This window comes from Acromyrmex echinatior, chromosome 7, assembly GCF_024713525.1.
Source record: "Acromyrmex echinatior isolate Ae372 chromosome 7, ASM2471352v2, whole genome shotgun sequence".
NCBI classification, from domain to species: Eukaryota; Metazoa; Arthropoda; class Insecta; order Hymenoptera; family Formicidae; genus Acromyrmex; species Acromyrmex echinatior.
In genome coordinates, this window is record NC_141858.1 from 7,287,204 (window position 1) to 7,301,749 (window position 14,546).

The window sequence follows — 14,546 nt, forward strand, 5'->3', positions numbered from 1 at the left end:
TTCGACTACATAGACGTTATTTACAAAGGGCTTGAGAAAAGCCGATTAAAGGAAGTTGATTTTTGCCCTCGCACCTCGTAAAAATATCATTGTAGATCCTACAATGTAGACAATGTAAATCGACGGAAAACATTCCAACCACTTGTTTACTTGAGTATCAAAATCATACATCGTTTTATGAATATACATACAATATTAGTTGGTTCCTAAATTTTGATCATATATTGGATTAAGGAAAAAATTCTTTTACAAATTGATAAAAAAAAAATTCATCAATATCTTCGTTAAAAATAATCAAAATTTAAAAAAAAGGGTTTTAAAATGTTTACTTTCGAATAGTTACTATATTTTTTGAATTTATGTGAGTTTTGTAATTCTTACATATAGAAAACTATGAGCTGAAAAAAATGAAAAATGTTCTTTTCGCTTTATAGATCCATAGCGTGCCCAAAAAAAATTTTAACAAATTTTCGACTATCTCTCGTGAAAGCTTGAAGATTTTCCCTAGAAAATAATTTTTTTAAAATGTTCCTATGATTTTTTGTTCCTAAGTTACTCGCGGATTAAATAAAAAAGAACATTCTGACTTTATTGTGCTCGTAACTCCGTTAAAAATAATCGTATTGCAATTAAAAGTACAGATTCTTAAAGCTGAAACGTTACTCTATCAAGTGATGTAATTGCGAATTTTTTTTTAAACAGAATATATAAAATAAATATAGTAATAAGGCATATAAGAATTAATAATAAATTAAATCATATATTAAAAAACGAAATATTTTACAAAATATTACACTGTATTCTAAATAATTATAATTGAAATACGCTATTACATGTTTCGGTCTTTGGATTAGACCTTCTTTAAATATTTACTTAATATAAAGATGTTACCATGATCTAATAGTGTTGATTGTGAAAATAATACATCATACTCGCATGCCGTGTGAACAATTGAACGTTAAACAGAGGAATGCTCCTCAAAAAGAAGGGAAGGTCGATTGAACAAAATTTCATGACGTTTTAATAAAATTACAAATTTCATTAATTAACATCAAATAAAAAGCAAACAAATACATCACTTCAATAGAACACTCTCAATATGTCAAAAATATTAATATAATTTGATGATATGATCCTCATCAATTTTCTATTAGTGTGGTAATAAATAATATATAATCTTAATCATAACATAAAATCCACAATCATAAATTATGTAAAATTGTATTTTTCAATAAATAATCGTTAAATAAAATATGAAGATGTAGAATCAGTCCAGAAATAAAATTAGAAATGTATAACTGTATAACTGTTATGATTAACAAACACTGACTCTAGTTTCTCCAGAAGATTTTTAAATTTCTTCTCTAACCATCCATTATCTCAGAAAAAGAGTGCAATCATCAATTTGGTAGATAAAGCTGTCTTATTGTCAGATTCTGAATTCTATATGAAAAATTGAACACTTATAATAAACATTTTACTGAATAATGATTATCCACTTAAACTTATCTTTGACACAATTAATAATAGAGATTAAAAAAACATTAGGGTTAGAAGTGCAGCTTCGGTTGATCGAGTTAATAATAATGTGGATCAACCATGGTTTATAGTGCATTTTATCATGGTTTATAGTGTCTTTTATTCCGTCTTTAACAGAAAAATTTAATCAATTCAATAAGAATGACATTAAATTTCGTTTTAGTTCGAATAAACTACAGACATTAAGGTACATAAAGATCCTCGTCCTCATCTGTCTTAAAATAATGTAGTTTATAAAATTAATTGTAATAATTGCGACGCATTGTATGTAGGACAGACTGATAGACAGCTAAAAATACAAATTGCTGAGCATCGAAATCATATACGCACATCTTCCCGTTCGGTTATAACAGAACATAGATTAGATTGTGAACATGATTTCGATTGGAATAATATTGAAATTCTTGACGAAGAACCATGTTACAATAAGCGGTTAATTTTTGAGATGCTTCATATTAAAAAACAGAAAAATAGCTTTAATCTTCAAACTGACACTGAGGACTTACATAAACGTACATTCCTATTGTAAACAAGATCTAACTTTGCGTTGCCAAAATCACACTAGTTTAAATATCTTTCTGTTAGTTAGTGTTTGTCAGTCACAATAGTTACACATTTTCAATTTTATTCCTGGACTGATTCTACATCTTCATATTTTATTTATTGAAGAATACAATTTTACATAATTTATGACTCTGGATTTTACATTGACTAAGATCATATTATTTATTACACTGACTAATAGAAAATTGACGAGTATCTTATCATCGAATTATATTAATATTTTTAACATATTGGTAAGTTTTTTTATCGAGGTGATGTATTTGCTTGCTTTTTATTTGATATTAATTAATGAAATTATAATTTTATTAGAACGTCATGAAATTTTGTTCAATCAGCCTTCCAATCAGCCTCTTTTGGCAAGAAATTTCGATTCCTCTGTAACTTCGATTCCTCTTTAACGTTCAATTGTTCACACGACATGCGATTATAATGTATTTTTTTCACAATTAACACTATTAAATCATGGTAATATCTTTATATTAAGTAAATATCTGAAGAGGGTCTAATTCAAAGACCGAAACATGTAATAGCGTATTTCAATTATAATTGTTTAGAATATAATATATTATTTTGTAATATGTATATTTCGTTTTTTAATATATAATTTAATTTCTTTAATGATTCTTATACGTCCTATTATTATATTTATTTCTTATTAATATCAAGAATCCTTTATTATTATATTAATGGAATATATGAGAGGCTAAAAAATTTTTTTTTTTTACCAATTTGTAAAAAGACTTTTTCCCCAATAAATTACAAAAACATAATTCATTTTATCAATTGTGTTATTTCACACAAAGACTCCAACAATAAATGATATTTTATGGCGAATTCGATTGGAAGAACTAGTACGCACTGGTGCACATTAAAACCGTTGTACACTTTGTAATTTAATTTGAATATAAAAGTGAAATACAAATATTTCAAAATATAAAATACATATTTTACCTAATAGTACAATAAAATGTATTGATTATTTCAGGATTCAATCTATTTCTATGTTAGACATACAGTCTGTTCAATAAGAACGTGATGCTCATTATGTTCAATAAGAACGTGATGCTCATTATTCTACAAAGAGCGACCGTAGCGATATCTTCCTGAACTCGTTTGAACCTTTATTTCGTGCTCTTTTGCGTAATATATCCTACCAGCACATTGTGTAGTTTACGTCAGCGAATTTATTATTTTTACAATGAGTGCCAAATTCTTGAAGCGGTACGAGGCAGTGTTTTTAATGAATGGAATGGCCGGCAATGTCCCCAGATGCTAATCCCATTGAAAATGTGTGGTCATACATGAAGATGAAACTCAAAGGAAAGCCAGTGTACACGGTGGAGCAGCTGTCATTTCAAATTAAGAAGATATGGCGATCTTTGCCAAAGAAATATGCAGATAACCTCGTCGAAAGATGGAAAAAAGGTGTCATGCAATAGTCAGTAATGGAGGTGATTGGACAAAATACTAGGGTAGGTAATTGCGCAATAGTTAATAATGTGTACTTCAAAAAAAAAAATAAAAAACTATCTAAATGTTTATAGTTTTTTGATTATGGCAGACACTTTCTTATTGAACAGACTGTATCTTTACGTTATTTTATCAGTTGTGTACGACGACTTTAATGTGCACCAGTGCGCATTAAGTGTGCCCAATCGAATTCGCTAAATTTGATAATAAATTTAATTCGAATTACTCTAAATTTGATATCTTACTCTTTTAAACATCGAGTTAAGAATGCCTAACAATAAGATGTTTTAAGACGAATGACGAGAATAAACGAAAATGACAATCCGACGCAACGTAGTATTCTCTTCACGTTGTTATTGTCTTTTTTCATTATCATTTCGGATAGATGTTTTATCCATTTCGAATAAAAGTTTCAAAATTGAGATTAGTATCTGATTATCAGATTGATATGGTAGATTGTCAACTCTGCAACGTCCGTTTCCGTATATGGAAAATTATCGAAATACATTCGCCGTGTACGAACTATTGGCAAATACATTATCGGGAGAAAGCGAATAAAGTCACTGAACCGCTATCTCATAGCACAGGTAAATCAATGAAATAATTGTGTGGAAACAATCTTTTTATACAACATCAATATCATCCTGCCAGTTATACGAATCACAATCTTTTAACTTATCAATTTTCTGTAAAATTGAATCTAACAAATTTTTCCTTTTAATCAAGCTAATTAATTAGTTTATTTAGGAATATTGATGATCCATAAATAGAAAAAACTTAAATGAGAATAATACATGATCTTTGTTCTCTCCGTGTTCTATACTTGTTATGAAAAATTTGTTGCTTTTATGAAAATTCCAATCTATAAAAGAACTTCGAACACATCGTAAAACATGCGAGTTTCATCTTACGTCTCCGCAATATGTGTCCACAAATGTTCTCACATACGTTTTCCAGATGCACTTATATACACATTCGGAAGAGAGTAGGAAGAAAATGTTTAAGAGGGATAGGATGAAGAAAGAGAGCCTCTTTTCTGTAGACAATAAAATCTGGAGCAGTTCGGATATAAACCAAAGATTGCGCATTCTAACATTGATCTTGTGACGGCTTCCGGAATTACAGATGGAACAAACAAACACGTTTACGATTATGTAACTATACATACAACGTGTGGGAAAAAGGAAGATCATGAAAATCGCTTCAAGTTTCGAGTATTCTAAAAATCAATATTTCTATTGTTTACATGGAAAAAATAATATATTAACTGCATTAATTTAATTGGAAATAATTATTAATTAAATCCATCATGCTCTTTTGTTTCAATAAAATAAATATTTAATTAATACTATTATTGAAAATTAACAAGATTATTTTTATTTATTCCAATGTTGTTAATATAATTTTTTTGTGTATACATATATTTATATATTAACCTTTAGTACACACGTGATAATTTTCTCTTCTATTATTTACCCACGATGAATCGTTTGTGTTCTGGGTTTCATCAAGTAGATATACAAAACTTATTAAGTAATTCTTATATATACTTTATAAAGTATTGTATTTAAAAAAAAGTAAAGAATAGAGACAAAATTATTGAGCCAGATGCATCTGATACTATAAAGAAAAAAAAAATACGCAAGAATGACTCAATCTAAAGGTTAATCTATTATTTTTAATAGTATTAATATTATAATATTAGGTGTTGGAATTAATTCGTAGCGTTTTTTAATGAAAGAATGTTATTTATTTCACATGAGCATTAAAAAATACATTAATGAAAGTACTTCCCATCACTTGTAAAATGCTACGAATTAATTCCAATACCTAATAATATTAATAACTTATTTTATTTATATTTTGCAGTTCTTATCATTGTTATTAATATTTCTCATTGCTTCACGCATTAATTATTATTCTTTTAAATATTCTAAGAATTTCCAGATTTTTTATATATTTTTATTCAAAATTCCAAATAAAATTAGAGAATTTTTTAATGCAGTTTTAAAATAAATTGAAGTGTAAGAAACACAAACAACTTCAATTTACTATATATTGTAAGTTAGACAACGAAAATTCCACGATACCATGTGTCTATCTTACAAAAAATAATCAGGAAAACAATATATTTTCAGAAAGAAACGGAATTTAAATTTAAAAATAAAATTCCAAAAGTTTTCTTGAATACCGATAAAATTCCTTTGATTTTCAAGGATATAAAAGAAATTCCCTGAAAATTCTACGTAATAAATCATGTTGTAGTAATTACATTTCAAACAATCTTTGCTTCAGAATGCAAATCGTAAAGTCGTGATAAAAATTATTTACAATTAGTATTTATTAGAAATGGAGATCCATCAAATTTTAGGATTAAATGATCTGGGATTCGAGATAAATGTTCGCAAATTCTTAAAAAACTGAATCAAAATGCCGTTGTATCGAGCCATTCGATCGCTTCTATCTATACGGATGAAAAAAGCTGGTAGTTCTTTTGACTGGATTCGCGCAACGATCTACGGTATTTTTGTTCGCGTCGTTCAATCAGCCGCGGAAAATCGATGAATAGCGTAAGGCGCAACGTCGACTGCCGTGCCATCGTTGAATGGCTCGTCGTCTCGTCGTGGCAAACTTCTTCCCGAAAAGTCATAAATAAAGGCGCCGGTATTCGTGCGGCGTACGAACCGGGTTTATGGCGGGACACAGAACTTGCCTGGCCTGGCCTCGCTTCGCCTCGCCTCGCCTCGCCTCGCCTCGCCTCGCCTCGCCTCGCCTCGCCTCGCCTCGCCTCGCTTCGCTTCTCCTAACGCTGAATATACAAGCGAGGTAACTCTCACGGCTTATTTACCCGCCGCTCTCGTGCTCGTTCCTTACTCTTTTGCCTTCGCCCCCGGCACGTTGGTATATCCTCGTTCTGCCTTTTATCACAACACCAAAAACCAAAAACGACGACGAGTTTACTCCCCCGACTATTCTCCACGTCATTGCCGCCACATGTAAACCAATCATCGCAAAATTCTGGCATGATAAACCTTCGCACTTGGTGCACTTTGATTTTGAGAATTTGCTGTGGTCTGCGAGAATATCCAACTCGATAAAAAAGATATGCATTTTTTGTAATTATTTATTAATCGTACCAGATTACTGTGCCCTTACAAGCGTAAAATTGTGCAAAATAATTTTAAAAGCAGCTCTCCCCCAATGTCTAAAAAACACGTCATTAAGTATTAAAATTAGTAACGTTGTAGTTAACTTTTATGAAGTAGGAAATTACTTTTGTGGGTATGGAACTAATTCTATAATGTCTATTTCTGCTAATGTAGATTAACTTTAATCTTGTTTTACTTACGTTTTATCTCTTTTTTAATTCTAAAAGTCGGAACAAAGGCTAAATTAAACCAAGATTAAAATTATTTTACATTGTAGAAATGAACATAAAAGAGTTGTTTTAATAACAACGTAAACTTTAGATTTATCATTACCTACTACATTATATTACAATGATATATAAGTATACACGCACGCACACATATATAGTATTCAATTTTATATATATATATATATATATATATATATACACACATATTTATTTTACATAAATTGTAACATTTAAACTTAGCATGAATATGGTTTGACTAGAACAAACTGTGGAAAATAAGATTATGAAACGTTAAATTATTCCAGTCGAAGCTGGATCTTAAATGCTTTAAATAATTCAATGTGAATTATATATGTACTATATATGTACATGCATATATGCCATATTTGTAGTTCGAACTATGCGCCGAATTGGTTTGCCTCGATAGTCAAAAGGCTTAGGATGCTCGTACGGAATATATATTAGGTGTACAAAAAAGTTCTGAGCTTTTTTTTGTAAAATTCAATCTTTATTCAAAAACAAACGTATGTAATCGTACGGAAATGGCTTGCTGCGTAACGCCAAGCTGTTCTGCAAGCTCCTTTTCAGAGATTATATCCAGCAATGCTTGCAATTCGTCCGTTTCAATCTTTTCAGGGCGTCCAGCACGCGATTTATCTTTAAGACTGAAATCTCCTTGGCGAACTTTTGATACCGTCTTTTACATGTAGCATGACTTACAGCGTTCTCTCCATATGCAGCACAAATCATTGCAGTGGCTTCAGCAGCATTTTTCTTCAGATGAAACGCGAAGTGGATGGAAAATCGAATATGCTCTTTTGTTATTGCCATCGTGAACACTACTGATTTTTGAGGTTATGTGCATCAAACGCCAAACCGTATGGCATTTTAGAAGGCCAAATGTTAACGCTTTAAAACCGCAAAAGGGCGGGAAGATATATAAAATTTAAATTGTTATTTCGGTTGTATCAAATCTAAAGCTCAGAACTTTTTTGTACACCTAATAGAACAGATTCGGGTTCGACTCCTGACTGAGGTAATATCGAGGTAATATTTCGCAATAAATTTATTTACAATTTTTCAACACATCAATATCTTTCTAATATGATAGCAGATTGAATATCAAAATTATTAAAAATTTGCAAAATTATTAAACTTGCTTAATTTAATTTGTGATATTATTACAGTAGTTTAATTGCATTTAAGTCCGGAAAACCAATTCAACGCGCAATTCGAATGACTACAAATATATGCGTGTACATATATAGTGTGTATATATATATATATATATATATATATATATATATACACACATATATATAATTCACATTTAAAACGTTAAAGATCCAACTTCGACCATTATAGGTTTTAATATTCTTACTTATTGTGTATTCACATTACGATCTTAATTAATCATTTATTATAAAATATTAAATCATTCCAATTATTACACTATTTAATTAAAAATCATAAAAGTGTTCTAAATATTTTTTAATCCGTGTGTAATTGGAACATATAAGTCCTGGTGACCTTAGAATACTTTGATGACTTTTAAATAGTGTAATGATTGGAATAATTTTATGTTCCATAATTTTTCACAGTTTTGTTCTATTCAAATTATATTCATGCTAAGTTCAAATGTTACATTTTTTTATGTAATTGAATATTGAAACTTCTTCTAATAAATTTAATAACAAAGAAATTTAGTAGGAGGCTTCATGTTCCTTTAGCGTCATAAAAATATAAGTTTATATATATATTCTATTACGAATGAAAGCTCCTATCTTTTTGAATCAATATCGCAGAAGATTCTGTTTCAATTTTAGCCATCAAGATATTAAGATAAAAATAATTGTTTTTTACGTAAACTTCAATTTTATTTCAATCGGCACAAACTAGAGCGTTTCCAAATACGCAATAATATGATATTACAATTGCAAAAAACGGAATTCCAGAGCGGAACGTTTCATCTGCACTTAAAATAAAATAACGTCTTGGCATGAGTTCACTTTTCTGTGTCAAATCAACGGATATACTACAAATACAAATGAGCATAAATTTCGTAAGGAATTTATTTTATCGTCCGTTCCAGTTATTTTTCCAGCAACCGTAACTATAATATTAACAATGACGAATGGTCCACTTGAACGGCCCAAAGCAGCTTTGACCATAATTTGTATCAGAATGACCATCTATTATAGAAACATCGAGTTGATAGCGATGTTCGCGCTTTTCGCTGTACTGCTTTCCGTTGCACACCATTCAACGAATAATTGCCCTATTTTTTGCAATGGATAATTAGCAAAGAATAGTTAACTTCTATAATGCGCAATAAAATAACAAATATATACAATCACAATGACACTCGTATAATCCTCAACAATAAACTGTGTCGAATGAATGGATACATTCTACATACAAATACAAATAAGAGTAAATTTCGCAAAGAATTTATTTTAACGCTGTCCCAGCGTTAATTTTTAAATCTCAAAAAATAAAAATTCTGGCGGAGAGAAAAATCGCTTCTTAATGTCAAAACGTATATAATAATACGTATAACGTAAGATTACGATGCGACTACTCCGCGCAATATATGTGTCAGAGACAAGGTACATTTCTTATTTTTCTAAAAATACATGTTTACATTTTCACTCTTGCGTGAAACCACTGTCAGAGATAGAAGCGATGCAGCGGCCGCACAATAGATTTTATTTATCCATAAAATTTATCATAAAATGGACGAATTGGCATTTCATTCATTTATGATAATTGCCTGTATATTTCCCTTGTCTAAAAATGCATAAAATAATTGATAGAAGACATATTGCTCATTTGTTACATTCTGTTACAATAATGATACAATTCTACATTCTGACACAATTCTAAGATTGTCATGTTTTTGTTGGTACAAGAAAATAACACAAATTAAAAAAAAAATAAACAAACATATTAGGTGCGCAACTAAGTTCTCGCTGTTATTTTGATGAAAATGCATCAAAATAACAGCGAGAACTTAGTTGCGCACCTAATATTTTTTAAAAAACATATTTTTATTCTTCTATAATTAGTTATTACACCAAAAGTGCATTTTTAAATTAATATTGCAAAATTTTAATAATTCAAAACGTTTTCCCTAGAAAACATTATTTTTTATGTTGTGTTGTTATTGTAGTAAATAAGAAACACAAAATAACATTAATTTTATTGTATCGATACGAGTATTTACAGTATCTTTTGTATTCTGCAAGCTAACGCTTGCAATCGTCTTGTGTGTTTTTTTAAAGAAATATCAAATTTATAGAAATTTATAGAAATTTATAAAAATTTATCAATTAAATAATTATCCTTTGAAAGCGTATATGAGTTTTTTCTATATAAGTTTTCTTATGTAAAATCACGATACAATTGAAATCCTACTTTCAAAATAATACTGCAATATTTCATTTACATATTTTTATCTTAAAATTCGTCTTTTCCCGAAAGCCAATTTGAAACTTGAACTTGACAGCAAAGAGCATGTGTATCCGCTCGTTATAGCAGTTAAACTGTGAAACAGCCACTCTACGTATGTACATATAAAGATGACGAACGGCCTTTGCAAATCACGTTTAGAAACGGACTGAAGTTTGATTTGCGCGACTATTTGAGAACGATGATCTCAAGCGCAATGGTAAAGTCCAAATCGTGAGATTCGCCCGTTGAGGGCCGCGGGCATTCACATATATATAACGACGAAATTTCGCGCTCTCATGATTGTAGGACGAGTTTCAGCAGTTTCATAGTTCCACGTGGATGAACCTCAAGGCACATCGGTTCCTTTGGAGGAGTGTGAACGACAGGAAACCGCTAAAGACGATACTATTCCCGCGGATCTCGAGAAAGTCTTTGCGGTTTCGCGCGATAGTGAGAAATTGGTCTACGAAATTTTACGAGTTTTACAGGCGACCTAGTTTCTCGGATGATTTCTCTGGGAGAAATTTTACTAATATATAATATAAAAAAATTGTTCCCTTCTCTATAAAAGTATCATAACTGATAACACATCGCGGATTTTATCTTCAATTATTGTGCTAAATTCTTAATTACAAAGATAAACAGTTTTTAATCGATTAAAAAGATATTTATATATCTTACGTATTTTTATATATAAATTCATATCTCTTTATGTACGTTAAATATTAGAGAATTAAGAACATTTATATATTTACTCATAAATAAATAACAAGAATAAATATAATTATATTAATGTTGATATATGCACATCGAGCTAACAAGTAAGCAAATGTGTGTATAAACAGTTACACATGATGAACAAGCAAAATATACAAATAAATTTAACAAGAGAGATACTAAATGGATTGCTGATATTAATTTCTCTACTTTAATTAATATTTGAATTAGAGGTAACGTAATTCTTAGCATAAGCCCGACCACGAGAATATTGGGATAGTTAGGAATTAAAAAAAATGGGGAAATCCTTGAAAAGGTAAGTCACGATTTATCCTGTCTTTGCAAGGCCAGCAAGTCTCAATATCACGAAAAGTGCAGCCATGCGGATAAGTTCAGGCCTTGGAAAACAGCTTTAAATTTTTCTCGCCTGCGGGAAAGGACAAGTACAGAGAGTAAAATCGCCGCGATGGTCGGGAATGGCGGCAGGTTCGTAATCGTAATATAACCGCTCCTAAATGCTGAGTTAATGATAAAATCCGCGAGGGAAAGTTCTCAGACGTGGAACGAACGAGGTTGGAGAGGCGAGCAAGGTGATGACGGTAAGACGGCGCGGGATTAAATTCGTGCACAGTTTGTAATTTGCACGCGGCGTGGTGCGGCTTTTCCCTCGACTCTCATCCTCTTCCTTCTCGGGACCGAGATTAAAATGCAAATCCGAACTTGAAATCATGGAATAAATTTAAGATATGATTGTCACAAACATGGCTCGTTTACTTACAGAGTCTCCAGGTTCACGATCCTGTAATGCGCCAGGTATGTATGACGATACAGCTGAAACAGAAACGAGAGGGATATTTCTTCATTCGATTTGTTAAAATTAGATTGAAATTAATGAAAGGTCAAATATAAAGTTATTTCTTGCAAAATTCGATAATCTTTTCGATCTAACATCACAAGACAAATATTGTATCCATTGGGTTTTTAAATGTAACTTTTTTTTTTAATAAAAAGTTTATAGGCATTTAATAGAAAAAAAAGACCTTTTTTATTTTTTATTTTTTTTTCGTAATAATTGAGACAGTTAGGTTTTATAAAATATTATTTCAAACTCAGTCGACAACGCGTCGATCATGCTCGAAGTTACCCGAGCGGTCGCAATGTTACATGCCATATATGGTATCTATTAGTATCTCGATGTTTTAATAGGAATGACAACGATTAAAACATATAAGACGTGATTTGTCCCTTTCTGTGGCAATACAATCAAAAGTACACCAAATAAAGTGTTCGCAATAGTATCACAAGACGAAACTTTTGAAACTTTTGTTTTGGGGCACTATAATTATGAAAATGTTATTAATTTCATAAATAATAGTTTGATGCCGTTCGGAGAGATAATCTCAAAAACAGCAAATTGAACTTCTTTTGCGAAAACTATTTCAATGTAAGTAAACGTTTCTACCGCCTAATAGTATATGTTAAATTGTCAAATTGTAATTTTTTCGATAGCATTTCATTTATTAATAACTCCTTATATAATTTCTTATATGCATAAAAAATTTTTTATTACAATGTAAATAATATCAATTCTTCTTGTATAACTTATAACAAGTTAATAAATAGTAAAACTCATGTCAGTATATTAAACGAGCTATAGTTATGTGTATCAAATAATATTTATTAACCACAAATTATAATTTTCCGACAATAAGTTTCAACGGTACGTTTCGATTATGCATAGCCTTATTAACCGCAGAAATACATAAATACCCAAACATCTAATTATATTAATATATCATGAGAATCATCTCATATTCGAGTTACAATAGATAATATAACAGATTTCTAAGAATCATCTCACCTTCGTGTTACAAAGGTATATTGCAATCATATCGTATATAGTCAAACTTGATAAATAATAAACGATGTAGTAAAGAGTCATGATTCCGAACCAATTCATCAGTTAATAGCGAGAAAGGGCAGTCAATATAAATAAAAAAATAAATTCCAGTCATATTATATAATGATATAGCTTGATGTCAGATCATAATGGTTGTATGTATGTCCTTAATAATATTAGTAGATAAACTAAATGGAAATTTTATCGTCAAAATTGGTGCTATAAAAAAATTACAATTTGTAACTTAAAAACAATTAAAAAAATACATGGATGATATAATTATGGCGACCCCCACCGATCATATTTCGTCTATCTATCAGACCTTCAATAGTATACACAAAAGGTTACAATTCACTATTGCAGGGATCGGCAAAATGCTGAAATTAGTCACGAGCGCTCGCGGGCACCCGCGAATGCCCAGTTATTGTATATGTCTACAGTCAACTTCATTCACAACTCACTTATTTCGCAAATAATATCAAATCGTCAATCAAATACTTTTGAATTAAATATTATCATTATCATATTGTTATAAATAAGAACGTTTTTTCGAAACATACATCGTTATTATTTTATATTGTATTAATTCTGAGTTATCTAAATTTGTATAAAAGAATATTTTTTAATACTTCTCCTAAACGGTATCTGAAATTCTTTATTTTTTTTTATATTATATATAAAATATATATATCTATATAATTATACAATATTCTATAAGTATATATAATTATATATACTTTTTATATATTATTAAATATGATTATATACATTTTTTTCCATTTTTTAATCTGTTTTTATTTAAAAACAAAACAAAAATTGTTCTTTTAATTATTTTTCAATTCTAAATATTTTTCTAATGTGTCGAACAGCGATTATAAAAAGAAAGAAAACATATATAGACAATTTATATTTACATAATGCAAAAGAATTTCAAACTATGTAAGATTATTTTTCTAATTAATTTTTTTAATTAACTTATTTTTTTTTTCTACATATTTTTATATATTTACATATGAACCAAAATTATACAAGAGAAAGAAAATGCGTCTTCCCCTAAAGAAAATGTGATACCCCTTTATTATTTTTCCTTATATCATTTATTGGCCAACGCATTCAACTATTGCAACTGGACGCTCGCAAGCAGTGCCCATCTGCCGATCCCTGAACTATTGAAGAAAAGCATAGTATAAGTTTTTTGGACTTGTTATTTAAAGCAAATTGTGTGATAACTGTGGATTGGTTTAAAAAAAAGACGTATTCGGGCAGATATCTTTCTTTTTTGTCTAATCACTCTCTGTGTCATAAAATCAGTACCGTATAGTCTAGTGAATCGAGCAATTCTATTATCACATCCAAGTTGTATAAAAAAAAATTTAGAAATGTGCATTCGTATTCTTTTAAACAACGTATATCCGTTAGATTTAATATTTAAACTGTTCAATACAAGAATAAAAAAGTTACTCTCAGCAAAAAAGACGGCAACTACGCAAGAAAGATGACAACAACGTTCCTGCCAATATAATA

General features: G+C 29.9%; 1 protein-coding gene across 11 annotated transcripts in view; it reads right to left on the reverse strand.

The window, feature by feature from the left end:
- LOC105153659 (A-type potassium channel modulatory protein DPP6) overlaps positions 1-14,546 on the reverse strand; it is a 635,032-nt gene that overhangs the window by 96,419 nt on the left and 524,067 nt on the right. For all 11 annotated transcript variants that reach the window (XM_087408058.1, XM_087408059.1, XM_087408062.1 and 8 more), the window contains one exon: positions 11,901-11,953. In XM_087408058.1, coding sequence (XP_087264184.1) covers positions 11,901-11,953 — 53 coding nt within the window. The remainder of the gene's footprint in view (positions 1-11,900; positions 11,954-14,546) is intronic.